This window comes from Chaetodon auriga, chromosome 19 (genome assembly GCF_051107435.1).
Source record: "Chaetodon auriga isolate fChaAug3 chromosome 19, fChaAug3.hap1, whole genome shotgun sequence".
NCBI lineage: Eukaryota > Metazoa > Chordata > Actinopteri > Chaetodontiformes > Chaetodontidae > Chaetodon > Chaetodon auriga.
The window spans coordinates 14,778,215-14,791,341 of NC_135092.1; the positions used below are offsets into that span (position 1 = coordinate 14,778,215).

Consider the following 13,127-nt stretch of genomic DNA (forward strand, 5'->3'; position numbering starts at 1 on the left):
GAGGGGGCATGCAGCCCAGCTAGTTGTGGAGCTGATTAGAGCCAATGCTTTTCTACTTATTTATTATTCCACCCCCATTTGTGTCTATCCATCCTAACAAAGTTCTGCCTCTCCCCGTCTCCCATTTTCTCTTATTCACTCGCACGCAGACAGCACAGTGTCATGATGAACCCGAACCAGCAGTTAAAAACTCTCATGTCATCACCCTGAAAGCGGAGCCGCACTTCCGAGAATTTGATAGAGGACAAATGGGAGGTTATCTTTCCTTACTTGGCACAACAATCAAGAGGCAGCGCAGTTTGACCATCTTCTCTTCTGACAAAAAAGACAACTTAACAGGCAGTCAGAAGACAATTTACTTTGCATCTTTTTGATAAAGACAATAGAATAAACTGTCTCTTCAAATTTCACCCTGCCTGAATGGTGACTGTGGACTGAGATATCCACAGTGGCGGAGTCTTTGCCCAATGAAACAAGCACAAAGGAAGAACTATATCAGAAACATTGCTGGGGGACCTTGATGCACATGTATTTATTTGTGTGGGTTTACTTAAGCAAGTGTGTGTCTTTGTATACAAGCTATGTGTGTCCACCACTAAAGCAAACATCCCTTCATCTTCCAAAAGAAAGACCACTTTTATCAAGGCCTGGCGTATTTTCTGCCATCTTGATACAGAGAAGATACACAAAGGACGTTTAAGAGTCTCATCAAAAATTTTCCTCACTGCTATCATCTTGTATTTGATCGTCAGTAATGGGCCAAGACAGCGAGGCAGTCTTTGTATTCTTTTATTTTACACTGTAATTACGGAGTGATATGACTGACATGAAGGCGTGATTAAATGTTATTATGTTATCTGGTATTCTGTCCGTCAACGTGATATGACTAACTGAAGTAGAGGTGTTTTTTTGTAGTCCCGTCTTGAAAGGCAGGCGCCGGAAATCACATCACAGAAGTGGTAATTAACTGCTTTATAGCATGGCCTTGCAGAGGTGAGTGTGGGCGAATACTCAATGTAGCCAACTTCTTACAGTTGAATAAAACTGAAAATGGCTTGGAGCTGCCATCTATTTACGAATTGATATTTATGAATAATTTATGAATGGTAAATTTACAGCATAAGGAAACAATCTTGGGGAAGCAGGGCAGAGTGATGGGGGAGAGAAGGATGAGGAAGGAGAAGAGTTAAGACAGATAGTAGTCCAGAGGGGATACAAAATTACAAGCGCTGCCACCCTGCAGTTCACTGCTGTAGCGGTAGTTCATTAATCAATACAAAAAACATCTAGCCACTAATTCAGGATTTAGCCCTGGCCCACAAATGACTCCATGCGGGTTTTCCCTCAGTGAAAATGGGAGGCAGCTGAAGCCATTTTGGAGGACTGGCATTGTTAGCTGCCCCCTGTGAGGCGACTCCATCACACTCTGAGGCTGAGGGTTCAATGCTTTATGCTGCATATTCTCATTTTTCACCCTCCAGTCTGCTATTGATTCACTGGCTGCTGCGCATGCAAGTGATTTCATCAGTCTAGCACGAGTGCACACCAGCATCACCAGCTTAGCTAATTAAACGCACACAAAATCATTGTCCTTGTCTCTGGTTGCTCCAAGAGCATAATTTATATGAAATAGAAATTTAGAACTTCATAAGGTAAAGGTTGCGGAGAGAGGCTTGTGAGTGATTTGCACAAAAACACGCACGGGGTAAATTGAGTATGCTGTCAAATTTTCTGGGTAATTGCAAAGTCTCTAAGTGAAGAGGCTGTTTAATCAATAAAAACACACTTTCATTTTAATGATGCATTAGCCCTTTAGTTGAACAAGACTAGATGTGAAGCCACTTCAGCACTACAGGTGGCAAACGCCGACACAGATAAAACAGGAACAGCAACAGTTTAGGAAGCACTTTAGACAACACCTCTTCTCTCTGTGGGGCGCAATACAACTAGCTGTAAAGTTGCTCTGTGTACAGAAGCCACTCTAATAATGGCCTTTCAGAATGACCTCCAGGAAGGAACTACGTGGACAAAGGCGTACAACTGATATAACCGCCCTTTACCTTACAGGGATCTTTTTTTTTTTTGTGACTGCAGGAAGTTCCAGAACAATAAAATTTCATTCATCAAAAGGCAATAATGTCCCAAGATTTGCTGAGGAGGGAACAGTCATCCATTTCCTGATTGTTTCTGCTGAGTGGGTCATCTAGAAAAGAACAGGACGCACCAAATAATCTCTGGATGTGGCCATGTTGAAAGAGGATGGAAAGAATATGGCCGACCCCTCCCACGCTGGACAAGACGCCGAGGTCCATCGAGACCGAAAACCTGACGCCTGCATGTTACAAGTCTCCACATTTAACAGGACACATTACATTAACTCAAACCTTTATTGCACGTATTCTTACTGTACAACATTCTTCACACTTCTGCAGACTCCTTAGTTCAACCCATCCTCCTCCTTTCAAACACTGTACTGTTGTTTTCATTTCGAAACAGAAAATTTACACTGTAGCTTGTTTCTTTTCTTTTATGGTGTCTATTGTGACCAAGGCAAATTCCTTTGACGTGAAAACCTACTTGGCAAGAAACCCGGTTCTGCCTCTTGACTGAGAGGCAAAGCTTTTTTGCTACGTGATAAAATGAGCTTGCATATAAACGAGGGCATCTGTTTGTCTTCTTATACAACTTTGTCTTATCTTGCTATCAAAACGTCTAGAAATTGCATTTCTTTAAGGATATAACACATAGTAAATTTCAAATGACCATAAAACGTTAATTAAAATAGACCATAAAGAGACCAGGATTTACCTCCGTGCTGTCTCTTAAAATCAACTATTTATGACAGTGAGTACCGAACTGCTTCGGAGCCCCTGCGATCTCCAAAAGGACGAAACTCTTACTTACTTAATGAAAAAAATTAGGGCTTGTTTTTAAGGAAATGTAAACAGACAGCACCTGATCCACATCAGGCAAATACTGTATCTGCCGTTAATATATACGGTAAAGGTAAACACGATAAAGGTGGTGATTATTTAGCTTTGCAAAGATCCATCACGGGTGGATGCATTGTCATTTGATGTTACGTAAAGATGTGACAGGAGTTTTGATATAAAGGCTCTATTTGAAGCTGCTCTTTGAGCTGCATGTGACTTGCATACATTTCCCCCCCTGCATGGTTAAACTACATCTGTGTGACTACTGCCTAACAGTCCAGCATGCTTAAGAAGTCTCATTTGGTGCACCACTGCTATCTGTTTTTTCCTCTTTTGCATTTCTCTCACACTATTCTTTTCCGGTGTCTCTCGCTCTGAATTTTGCGCAGCATTGCTCTTTTGATTTAGCCTTTTCTCTTTCCATTTATTCTTCTATTCATTTTCCCTCCCAAACCTTATCACTCCTTCTACCAATCCACCTCTCTCTCCTCTTCTCTCCGTCTCTCGTGTACTCTCTCCAGTCAGACAGCAGGTAGCCAGCTATAAGCCTCTCTGACATTAGCTGATATTAGGCTCGGGTCTATTAGGTCCTGCCTTGCCATGTGAGTTATTGAGCAGAGTGTGACTGCCTCAGGAATGATCACGCTCACATATGCATGTGCACTGACTCACACCAGCAAAAACAAACCCACACAAAGGTAAACACAAAACCCACTCAAACATCTGAGCACACACACGCAAAGCCTCCGCAATCCCTTAAACGTGCTCACCTTATGTCTACTAAGTCACAAAGATGGAGGAATCACTGGGGCTTTAAGAGTCTTCTCTTACACGTCCACTTTATTTGCTAAATTCTACTTGGGCGTCAATTTGTGAATAAGAGCCAGACTTTCCTGGAGGGCAGCTGCTGCAGCATGTGAGGAAAAGACATGCTTTTTTTTTTTTTTTTTTTTTGTTAAAGTTTGCTGTTGACATATGTGAACACTAAGTCTGTAAATTAGCTCATCAAACAGTCAAGACTTGACCGTTTTACATTTCTATTTATTCATTTGGCAGACGCGTCTGTCTGAAGCAACGTACAAATAAGGACAATCCAACCCACAGTAGATCAAAGAGAAGCCTCAGCGCTCAGTTCTACACTCCATCTGACACAAAGTTCCACAAATCTTGCAGGTGCATGGGGTAACACGTGACAACATGAGGGTTGCATTTTCCAAAAATATTAAACCAACTGACGATGTCAGCATCCAAGGAAATCATTTTTGCAGCATGTGTCAGAGACTGTGCAGAAAAAAAAAACATATAGAAGGGATAAAAACATCCCACATGGGATTGAAAATAGCCTATTAAAGCAATTTAGCATTGCACTTCAAGTACGTTATAAAGTTAGAGATGAGCAAACACTTTGTGGTGGCTAACGGGAATCGAAATAAAGAAACAAGTCGGACAAAAACTGACGGGAGCCAGATTAAAAAAAGAATTGTCAATATCGACGCAGCAGACTGAGCTTATTCTGAGGCTGCCTGTAGATAATGGGAAGATGCTATCTAGGCTGTGGCCAAACCATAAAGATTGTGTTTACACCTGGCTAGGATCCAGCCACCTCCAGATGTGGTCTGGTCCATCCAAGCATTCCTTTTACAGCACATTTACAGCTGAATTAACAGGCTTCTACACTTCCCATAATGCTACTTGATAGCATCTTTTCAACAGACGCTCCCCACCCAGTAAACACCCATGTCTTTAAGATGCCATTACTCAAGTCTGTAATGCAGGCTTTCTGTAAAAAATGTATAGACTCCAAGTCAAAGAAAACACTGATGGCATCATTAAAGGTTTTTTTAACTGCCAGAAAACTCCCTCAAGAGCCACTGAGCTAAAATATTATACTGTTTTAATAGGGAGTAGTATTAGTAAACTGACCGTGATGCCCTTTAGCTATACCCATTACAGTGAATTAGCAAATGCACTGTCCCAGTTTTCAGTGTTTCAGGCTGAAATGGCAGCAATTTGTTATGTCAACCAGCCAGATCAACATATTTTCACTTCCAGCTGGACACATATGAAGCCTTGGTGTCATTTTTTAAAGCACTGGGTACAGAACAATAACAAATGTGGTTAACGATGTGAAATGGTCGGCTTAGGAAAGATTATGTTTTGGCTTAAAATAAGTACTTTGGTTACATACGTATTTTATGTTACTTCACTTATAAAAGAAGTCAGCTTTCACTTTTGGTTTCACATGGGACACAAACCCCGGTCTCCGAAGTGAGACTAAGAATGGGCCATCTATAGATGTCTACTGGACAACCCTGCACGCTGAAAAATGATGCCAAAGGTAAAGGGTAACTTCATGACAGGGACCTTAAAAAAAGAGGGAACGCTTGTTTTAGGTAGAGAATTACGAGGACTTCTCATCAACCTCGAGCAGCTTAACCCTTCACCTCAGCAGTCTGGTTCGCTGTCTCATGGCTACTCATTATGTAGGAAGGAATTGCCTTATAATGTTTGTTCACTCAACTACCCAGCAGAAGCTATCGTGTGCGCACCAAGGAGATAATTACTGAAAATTACAGAGGAACATGGAAATGTGGCTGTGTTTATGGCTGCGAGCCTTGTGGGCTGCCAGATTCACAAATTATTCATGCTGCGGTGTCGTCTTAGTTTGAGAGGTGAGTGGCGATGAGGAGTGTGCCTATCAAAAGCGGTTTTGTCTCTTTTATTCTTCACCGTGTTTTTTTTTCCTTTCACTAAAAAGCGTCTTACGGCATCATAGTGACAAGGGTGGCAGCATCACCTTCACAGAGCAGGTGAAGTTTCTTTTTCTTCTCCTTCCAAACCACTGCTTCTCATTTGTCCCAACCCAAACTTCTAACAGTGGTTGACTGTGGAGCATTCTTGCCGTGCAGCTGTTTGGAGGGAAGAGAAACGCTCACGACAGGGTGCCTGCCTGTGAAAGGATGAACACACGAGCGCGATTCAAACGGGATCCTCAGGGTGAAGTGCGCGGTGAAATATTAATCCCGAGCGACTTTTAAATTTACAGAAAACAAAACGTGTCATTTGCATTTTCATGATAATAAGGCTTGTTTCTCATTTTGGCATTACGGTAAATGGTGATATATTTGTGTTAGATAAATATGCAATTATCATTATTATCAATTATCAGGCCCGGGTTGGGTTCTGTTTTGTTGTGGATGGTCTCATGTGGTGAATTCGCTCTCAGGTCCCTTTTGGATCAGCCCCTACACCCTTCTTTCTTTTTCTTTTTCTTTTTCTTTTTTTTCACACTTCATCTTTGTCTGACCTGGGAGGAATCAGTGTTTTGTATTTGTTCCTTCACTACATGCTGCAAACTGCTAAGTACTATTCAGCGCATCAGCGTATCAATTTGCTTTATGAGTACGTGTTTATTTGTCTCCCTCCAGTGAATGACCATCACTGAATGCTGCCTGTCTGCTATTTCCCGAGTTTCAATTTACATCCTCGTATAGCGCGTTCCATACTGTATGTGTGTACAGTACTGAGTGTGTGTACGTCATATAGATGTGGTGATTCAAGTGAAAGGGCCAAAAATGTACTCTTTAGGACTGATGGATGGCCATTATCCCTGCATCACCACCTTTTACACATTCACATCCTCTGCTCTCCACCTACTGACATTTGTTTTGTGAGCGTATGTTGGTGTGTGTGTGTGTGTCCTCATTCCTCCATGACAGCAAGATGTTGTGACTGTACATATAGGAGCATAAAGGGACTGAACTGAACATGGAATATAAATTAAAAGGATGGGAACGTGCGAGAAACAAGCGTTTTTCTTCACGCTGATTTGAAAGTCAGATGAAGAGGCCGCTTTTAAAAATCTGGTGGATTTAAGTGGTGTCAAAAAGGAAAAATGCGATAGTTTGTAATTAGCCTGCATCTGCTGTCACTTCACTGAAAGAACAATTTTAAATGAAACCAGCAGAACTACATTTACAGTATCTGTTGAAGACAATCACAATTGTTCTCAGGTGCAACGTTCACATTTAACACGTGCAATTCTATCGCACAAACGTATGCCTGCATGACATCCTGTTATTCTGTAATTTAATGACAGCAATCTCTGGTGAGGCTGAGCAAAGTGGGGTCAATTAAAAACAGGATAAATGCAAAACAGCCATAAATCACAGGCAATGTTTCACATGAAATCACTACCTGTGATGCTGTGACTCAAATCACACAATTCATCTCAATCATGTGTTAATTTACGTTGAGCTGCTGAGGCAGTGGGTTGGTTTGAGAGAGCGAAGGAATCAGTGGAAGGTGGAGGTGAGAGAAGTAGAGCTGTGTGGGGCTGTGGGATGATGCATCTGCATATCAAAGACGACGTGAAGAAACGTGGGGAAAATGAGGAGAATAAAAACTGTGAAATATCGCCATAAATATATACAGCGTATGTGGTGAGTGTGAAGCAGAATCTTACGGGAGCAGGTCGTTGAAAAGACAAAGCTATGGTTGTTTTGACAAAAGACACAGAGGGTTTCATAATCAGAATGAGCACTTTGATCCGATGACATGCGGTAATACAAATGTTTAATTAGAGGCAAGGGGAGCCAAGCATTATACTCCTGTGTCTTAGCTTGTCTGGTTTGACTTAGAACGATGAATAGCTCCAAAAAAATGTGACTTTCAAAATGTGAAATGAAAAATATGTCTGATTACACCATCGCGCGCTGCAGAGATGGAAACACAATGAGGATACATACTGTACAAAATGCCTACTAGTGAACAATAAACAATGCTAATTTGGCACTCAGTTCAATCATGGACTCAGATCTTCTCCAATAGCTCCTGAACTTTGTATTGTAGGTCAGTTTGCATAAATGCTTTTTAGCGATTTTCTGCCGGCACACTCTGCACCTAAAGACACATGTGTTATTTATCCAAAGAGGCACATCAGCCTGGCGGTGCGCTTTGCCTGTCATCTGCATGTAATCAGTGAAGTGTGCCTGTAACTGCAGGGAACATGATAAGTGCATCTGAGAACGCATCTCGCAATTAGAATGGAAATTTCTCTAGCTTCCAGGAGGCAGGTGCAAATTGAACAGGTGTAACAAAGTAAAGGCTGAGGTGGGGAAGAGAAAATTTAGTTGGGCTGCATTTTTGCAGAAATCTCACAGCAGACGTGTAAGCGCACAAAGAAGACAAATATGCAAGGTAGGTTTCTCAGAATAACCACAATAAATGCGAACTTATAAAGCCGCACAATGGGTGGATGGGGAGCTGTGGTTAAGTGGTCATTATACTTGAACTTGGTGTTCAGGGAGAGTTCACAGTGCCTGTTTGATAAGAAATGTATTGAGTGCATCTGACTGCAGTTACCTTGAGACTGTGCTGTAGGTGGACTCCATTTTCACAAATCTCTCTATAAAGATTATTAGCCCTGCGACAATTTTGTGATACATTGAACAGAAAACAGCAGCTTCTTATTAGTACTCAACATTACTTATCATTACCACGCGCATGATGTGAACTCAATCTCACAGCAGAAGGAGAAGGAAGTTGGCAAAAAGGAGCTGGGACCAGAAAGATGCTGTGTTTTTCAGGGTCTGGACTGAGACCTCCATAAACGGTTCTTGGCTGGGCTGGAGTGGGACTATCACTAAAATGCTGGAAATGGAAAAGTTAATGCGCTTGTGGCTTTTCCCCCTGTTTCACTGGCCAATGTATTTGTATTTTTTTCAGGATAACGTTTTTAACAAAAACGGTTGAAAACAGCAGGAGCCAAAACATGTCTGTGAATAAGTAGCTCAGTTCAATTTAGGATCTTCTTTCCCAAGCGTATCATGTACTTTATGTGCTTTTGCCCCATATAAAGCTACTCAGATCTTTCATTGCTTGTCTAGTGTGTCTCAGGGCTGCCAAGGTGTTTGACTGGTTTAAACCTGTCGTGTGCATAACCCCACTGGAGCCCTGGCTTGAGAGCAAATCCCTTTGCTGGCCATAGTTTGATGTAACCCAGCGTGTAGAGCTGGAGTCTGGAGGCAGGAGACCCACTGTGCTCCCCACCGCTTCAGGGCAAATGGATCAAGACTGTCTGCTTCCCCTGATTTTAAAATCCTCAAGCTGTGCCTTTGTTTTATCTGTCAAACTGTGCTGTGTTTGGTGTATTAAAAGGTAGTCCCCAACTGGTTTAGCTTTGGGAACACGGGGCTCTTAGTCCATATAAGGCTGTAGACGTGTCAGCCATTCCAACAAATACTCCTAAAATGGATTTTCAGCCCCCTTTAGCTCGTAGCTCTTTAGGTGATCGAAGTTAGTAATCCCCCTTTAAGCACTTGAGTTCTTTATTTTAGTCATGGCTCCAACATGTCCCACTTTACGACGTGTGGTTCCTCAATACCCACTCATGCAAGAGAGGTAAAACAATATAACCTTTACTGCTTGGTGCTGCGTGCTCCGTTGAATGGTTGAGATCTCTTTAATGCATGAAAAAACACATTTGTACTATTGATCTCTTCTTATGGAAATATTATTTTATTCTACAGAATCACAGTAATCTGCGTTTTATCTTTTTGCAATAACTCACTCTAGTCAAAGCATGCTGCAGTCACACGCTTCCCACCTGCGTCCGCATCCCATAGGCATCTTTAAGGACAGATGATGACACAGTTGTACAGTAGTGTATTCAATCCAAAATTAATTCTATTTAATGTCATTTAGAACTACTTAATATGAAAGATGTTTATATTAAGAATAAGCTAATGTAAAGGCAGAAGTGCCTTTTTTCATACACTTTTCTGTGGATTGCGAACATTAAATGCCGACTGCTTTGAGAAATTATGTAAAATTGCAGTCCCTGAATGATAGCACATTTCTGAGAGGCTTCACAAAAGCAGCTTTGCGATGAATTCAAAGAGTGATCTTACGTAAGTCGCTTGACATTTTTTTGCGGCTCCTTTGAATAAAATTCTTCTAATGACAGTCATGGTGCACCACCGTAGAAAACACTTACCAATGGCCTTCCTGGGACATGTCCACACACTTAAATGACTGAAAAGGTCAACTGACAATCCCTCCCAGACTGAAATATACGATCGTTTTAGAGTGCCATCGATAAGTTTACTGGACTTTCATCATCACATAGTTAATGCTTTGAAATAGTCACAAACCATGATCCATTCCCACGAACAGATCATGGTGGATTGTTAGTGTTACGTAGGTTAGGTTACGTAACTTAAGTACGTAACATCAGTTAAATGTTACTCAAACGATGGCCATAAAAACGGCTCGTAATAACCTACTTGCAAATTCGACCTATGAGGCCATTTCACTGGTACATAATTTTATTACACCCAAAGAAAAATACATTTAAATAAAATCAGTCTAGTTCTCAAATGATTGAATGATCATGGACACGAAGGTGAAAAGAAAAACACGCAGCTTGCATCCAGTTTGCTGCAGAAAAAATCCTGATTCATAACAATATACGGCACTTTACAAAGGCCTGACAGAGAGAGCCTACAGAAGAAAGATCATGTGGCTGTGTTTAGCCAAGCACAGCTATCGTGACCTATAGGGCAGAGCAGATGAAAAGCATTTCACCATTACTAGCAAAACAGTGTTGATGTATAGTATGTGTGTGTGCCTGAGTGAGTAAATAAAAGGCCGATACAGAGAGAGCAGGATATAGGCTGAGCGTGTTTTTCTATGTGTACTGTATTTGTGCATAGATAGGCCCTCATCATCTCTCTGTGATTACAGGAGCATTTCACCACAAACAGCATGTGACTTATCAGAGCGAGCCAGGTTTTCAGAGGGCTGACAGTTTAGGGAGAACTGCCATGGGATAAGTCTCAATCCTCACTCAAACCGTCACTCTCTCATCCCCTTCTCTCTCTCTCACACACACACACATCTGTGCAAACACAGATGCAGCACCCAGACGGCAAACCCTGCTGGTTCTCAGAGCTGCTCCACTGAGATCTCAAGCTTTTCTATCACTCCTGCAACCCAAAACTGATAAAAGACCATGTTACTTTTGATGATGTGTCTTTGGAGACGCAGAAAAATGTAAACACTTAAGGTATGAAGGTCTCAAAGGAAGATTCCTGTTGTAATCTACACCAGCAGATGGAAATAATAAAATAATGCTTCTCAAATAAAGACAAAAAGACAAAAGAATTGAAAGAAAATGACTTATAAGGGCAGATTCTAAATAGGATTAAAGAAAAGGCAAGAAAAACATACTATATAGCCACTAGCAATAAGAAAATCTATCTATTTTAATGGAAGTAATTTCTATGTGCAATTCTGATGATGAGCGTGCATTTGTGTAAGTGTCAAAGTGTGTGCTTGTACACTAGTTACCGGAAGGTCATTTGGAATATCTGTCCCAAGTTGACTTGCTGGGTTTTGTTGTTGTATCCATGCAGCATCTCACCAAACAGGGTGTCATTGAAGTGGACATCTTGCCTTGGGCATTTTGGCCCCTCACAGTTGTCTGACTGCAGGAGGCAGGAGCGCCCGTCCCCTGCTAGTTTGTACTCCTGCACACATCTGCGGAGGAGGGAAGAGCTGTCAATATAATGTAAACTATGTAATGTTTGAGAACCTTTTTACAATTGAGGTGAAAAGATACAGATGTACAGTTGTTGGCAAGAATATTAGAAGGTGAACTGCAGCAAAAAATGTTGCAGGTTGATGCCCAACACAGTGACATGATGAGATCTGGATGACTGACACTGTACACACCCAACCAAATGCAGAAACAGATACCTATGAAGCTAAATTCTTAGCCATTTTTCTTTGACATACCTGTCATCTGGAGACTACTTAGCACCAAACTATGGACACTACCCACCCACATAAGTCACAATATATCCTGGCAGTGCAGAAGTAGTAACATGATGATACTATATAATGAGTATTTTCTTAAAAAATCTGGCCCTCATTGTTGTAGCTTCGGCTAAAATGTCTTTTATATTAGCAAAGCTGTGTACTTGCCATTGTCGCTGCAGAGATTGCGGACAAAAGCTCTGCTGGAAGCGGATTCCAACAGGGCAGAATTCAGCCGACCGTGCAATCAGTCACAATTATCCTATCTACTTCATTTATCTGCACCATACTCGCTCACAGACGCAGTTGGCTGGCGCTGAGGTTTGGGCTCACGCAGCCGATCAGGTCTCAGCACCTCAGTGGGAAGGAGGACTCTGCCGTTGTAGGCAACACTGAAAATACAGCAGACCTGGTGGAGCAGTGCGGCATGAAGGCAAAGCCACTTCCCTTTCGATAAACCAACTGTTTGCTCAGCCACAGAACGAGGACAACTATGTCACTATGCAGTATTCTAATACAAGTCATTGCATGTTAGCACCCCCACACCTGAATGACCAATCATCATCCAGGTGAAATGTGAGTAAATTGTACAGATGGCATTGATGGATTTTGTTTATGTTAATATTAGTCTCTTCACCCATCACGTAAGGTCGTCTCATGTTCTGGGGAAAAAATGTGTCACTCCACACCGTCGACCTGACACATGTCAAGAGATTGAGGCTATCCTTCACCTGTCAGCCTGCTCCCTCTGCTAAGTTCCCACTTTCCAGAAAACACTGTCAGGAGCTGCATACTGAAGTATTCATAGTTTCTTTGCATCCTTCCAGCACTGGTTTCACGACGACATGAATTAAGCAACTTTCAATGAGGTAGGATCAAAGTTACTAAATCAGTATCTCCAAATTGGGCAAACTTGGACTTTCCTACCATCTTGAGGTAGAAATCCCCTCTGTTACAGCAGCCTTGGTTGTTTTTATTTCACTCAGTTTGCCCCTCTGTCCCTGTCTCCAGACACTTCTCACTCCCCCCAGGCCTATGCATTTCCTTGGAACACTCCAGACTCGCCATTATCCATCCACCAGATGCTCTCAAACTTTCCCACCAATCCCAGTCACTCGACTCGAAAAATCCACCTTCTCACCTCTTCCTGGATTCTCAGTTACTTCTGTTTGGACTTGCCAACCATGCCAGTAAGCTGTATTGTGATTTTCTCATTCAGATCACTGAATGGTTGTTGGTTGTCTGCATTTGGGTTTTTGTCCCTCCTGCCCTGTGCACACTTGCTTAACACCCCCAAGGATGACAAGAAAATAGAAAGTTGTTGCAGTAGTGCCAAGCAGACAATACAGATAGCAAGTATGAAGACGTTACTTG

The 13,127-nt window shown here is 41.9% G+C and overlaps 1 protein-coding gene across 1 annotated transcript in view; it reads right to left on the reverse strand.

Annotated features, from left to right (window-relative positions):
* The window catches only part of astn2 (astrotactin 2), a 259,439-nt gene that overhangs the window by 71,765 nt on the left and 174,547 nt on the right, over positions 1–13,127 (reverse strand). Inside the window, exon 13 of the mRNA XM_076757943.1 lies at positions 11,286–11,474. Coding sequence (XP_076614058.1) covers positions 11,286–11,474 — 189 coding nt within the window. The remainder of the gene's footprint in view (positions 1–11,285; positions 11,475–13,127) is intronic.